The sequence below is a fragment of the Trichophyton rubrum genome (assembly GCF_000151425.1).
Source record: "Trichophyton rubrum CBS 118892 genomic scaffold supercont2.9, whole genome shotgun sequence".
NCBI classification, from domain to species: Eukaryota; Fungi; Ascomycota; class Eurotiomycetes; order Onygenales; family Arthrodermataceae; genus Trichophyton; species Trichophyton rubrum.
The window spans coordinates 1,002,257-1,003,674 of record NW_003456420.1 but is presented as its reverse complement, the minus strand read 5'-3'; the positions used below and the strand labels follow the sequence as shown (position 1 = coordinate 1,003,674).

The window sequence follows — 1,418 nt, the reverse complement described above, 5'->3', positions numbered from 1 at the left end:
CAGCCACACGTCGCTGGAGATCGTCGTTAAGAGCTTTTGTTGACCCTTTTTTATCCCATATTAATCCAACGCAACTGTTCAAGTTCTGGGCGAATCTGAAGGAATCATGTTTATTTTAGTCTTAAGTTGACAATTAACTAGTTCCTGCATATTTTACTGGATTTTAGGGCAAGCTTTTTAACATGGTGGATATATTATCGGAGAGAGACTAGTCAAGGTCGGAAAAGAACTTGTAATTGAAGGACTCGCTGGCGTCGTTGAAGCGCCTCTGTCTGTCCATCTCATGCACCAGCTGCAGATCTTCGGCTTTGAGCTCAAAGTCAGCCTGGAAGTTGTCCTTGATGCGCTGCTCCGTCTTTGACTTGACCAGCACCGAGTGACCTTCATTGATACCCCATGCTACCCAGCCCGTTAGTTGATCAACTCCATTTAATTGAAAGTGCGTCAGATCACCACTTACCAAGAGCAACTTGAGCAGGGGACTTGTTGTACTTCTTGCCAATGGCCGTGAGGGCAGGGGCCTCGAGCAACTTGCCGTCCTGCTTGTATGTCTCGTTCTGATTACCTAGAGACGAGTAGTGTGTGATGTGGATACCCTTGGTCTTCAGGAAGGTGACAAAAGACGGCTGCTGGAGCCAAGGGTGCAGCTCGAGCTGGTGGACGGCTGGCACGATGCTGGTGTTTTCAAGCAGCCTCTCGGTCTCTGCCTTGGAGAAGTTGGATATACCAATGGCTTTGGTCTTACCGGCCATGGCCAACTTCTCCATCGCCTTGTAGGTCTGTGGACATCAGGTATTAATAATTTTACGAATTCACGGACAAATGAATGAGGTACAAGGACGTACGTCTACATAGTCGATATCGACCACCTTCATCTTGCCGGAGCTGTCTTTGGGGAAGGCCTCGTCTCCTGGTGCAAAGGCGACGGGCCAGTGCATCAGATATAGATCGAGATAGCTGATGCCGAGGTTCTTCAAGCTGTCGTCAAGTGCCTTCTCGACGTCTTCAGGCTTGTGCTTGTTGTTCCACAGCTTGCTGGTGATGAAAAGCTCTTCTCGGGGGATGCCGGACTTCTTGATGGCTTTGCCAACTGCAGCCTCTGTGCCATATCTACCATTGATATCAGGTATTAGCTATCAATTACTCTGCTCTTCTCGATGAAGGGGAAGAATAACACACATGGCAGCGGTGTCTATATGACGGTATCCTGCCTGCAGTGCGGCCAGGACGGCCCCCTCCTGCGCTTGTTCATCCTGCCAGGTCCCAAATCCGATGGCTGGGATCTCGGCGCCTGTGTTCAGCTTGAATTTAGTATTGCGAGGAGGCATGATGGCGGTAACTTCACTCAACAACAGTACCGTTCAAATAATTAGATGTGACGACCGGTGATTGATCGAGTCGACATCTCTTCCATCGAC

At 49.4% G+C, this 1,418-nt stretch overlaps 1 protein-coding gene across 1 annotated transcript; it reads right to left on the bottom strand.

Annotated features, from left to right (window-relative positions):
• Positions 1 to 208: 208 nt before the first annotated feature.
• On the bottom strand, positions 209 to 1,328 carry TERG_07352 (uncharacterized protein; the record flags this gene model as incomplete). Its single annotated transcript, XM_003232459.1, has 4 exons — positions 209 to 399; positions 461 to 779; positions 846 to 1,110; positions 1,180 to 1,328. 4 exons carry the CDS (start codon positions 1,326 to 1,328, stop codon positions 209 to 211), a joined length of 924 nt encoding a protein of 307 aa, XP_003232507.1.
• Between the last annotated feature and the right edge of the window lie 90 nt (positions 1,329 to 1,418).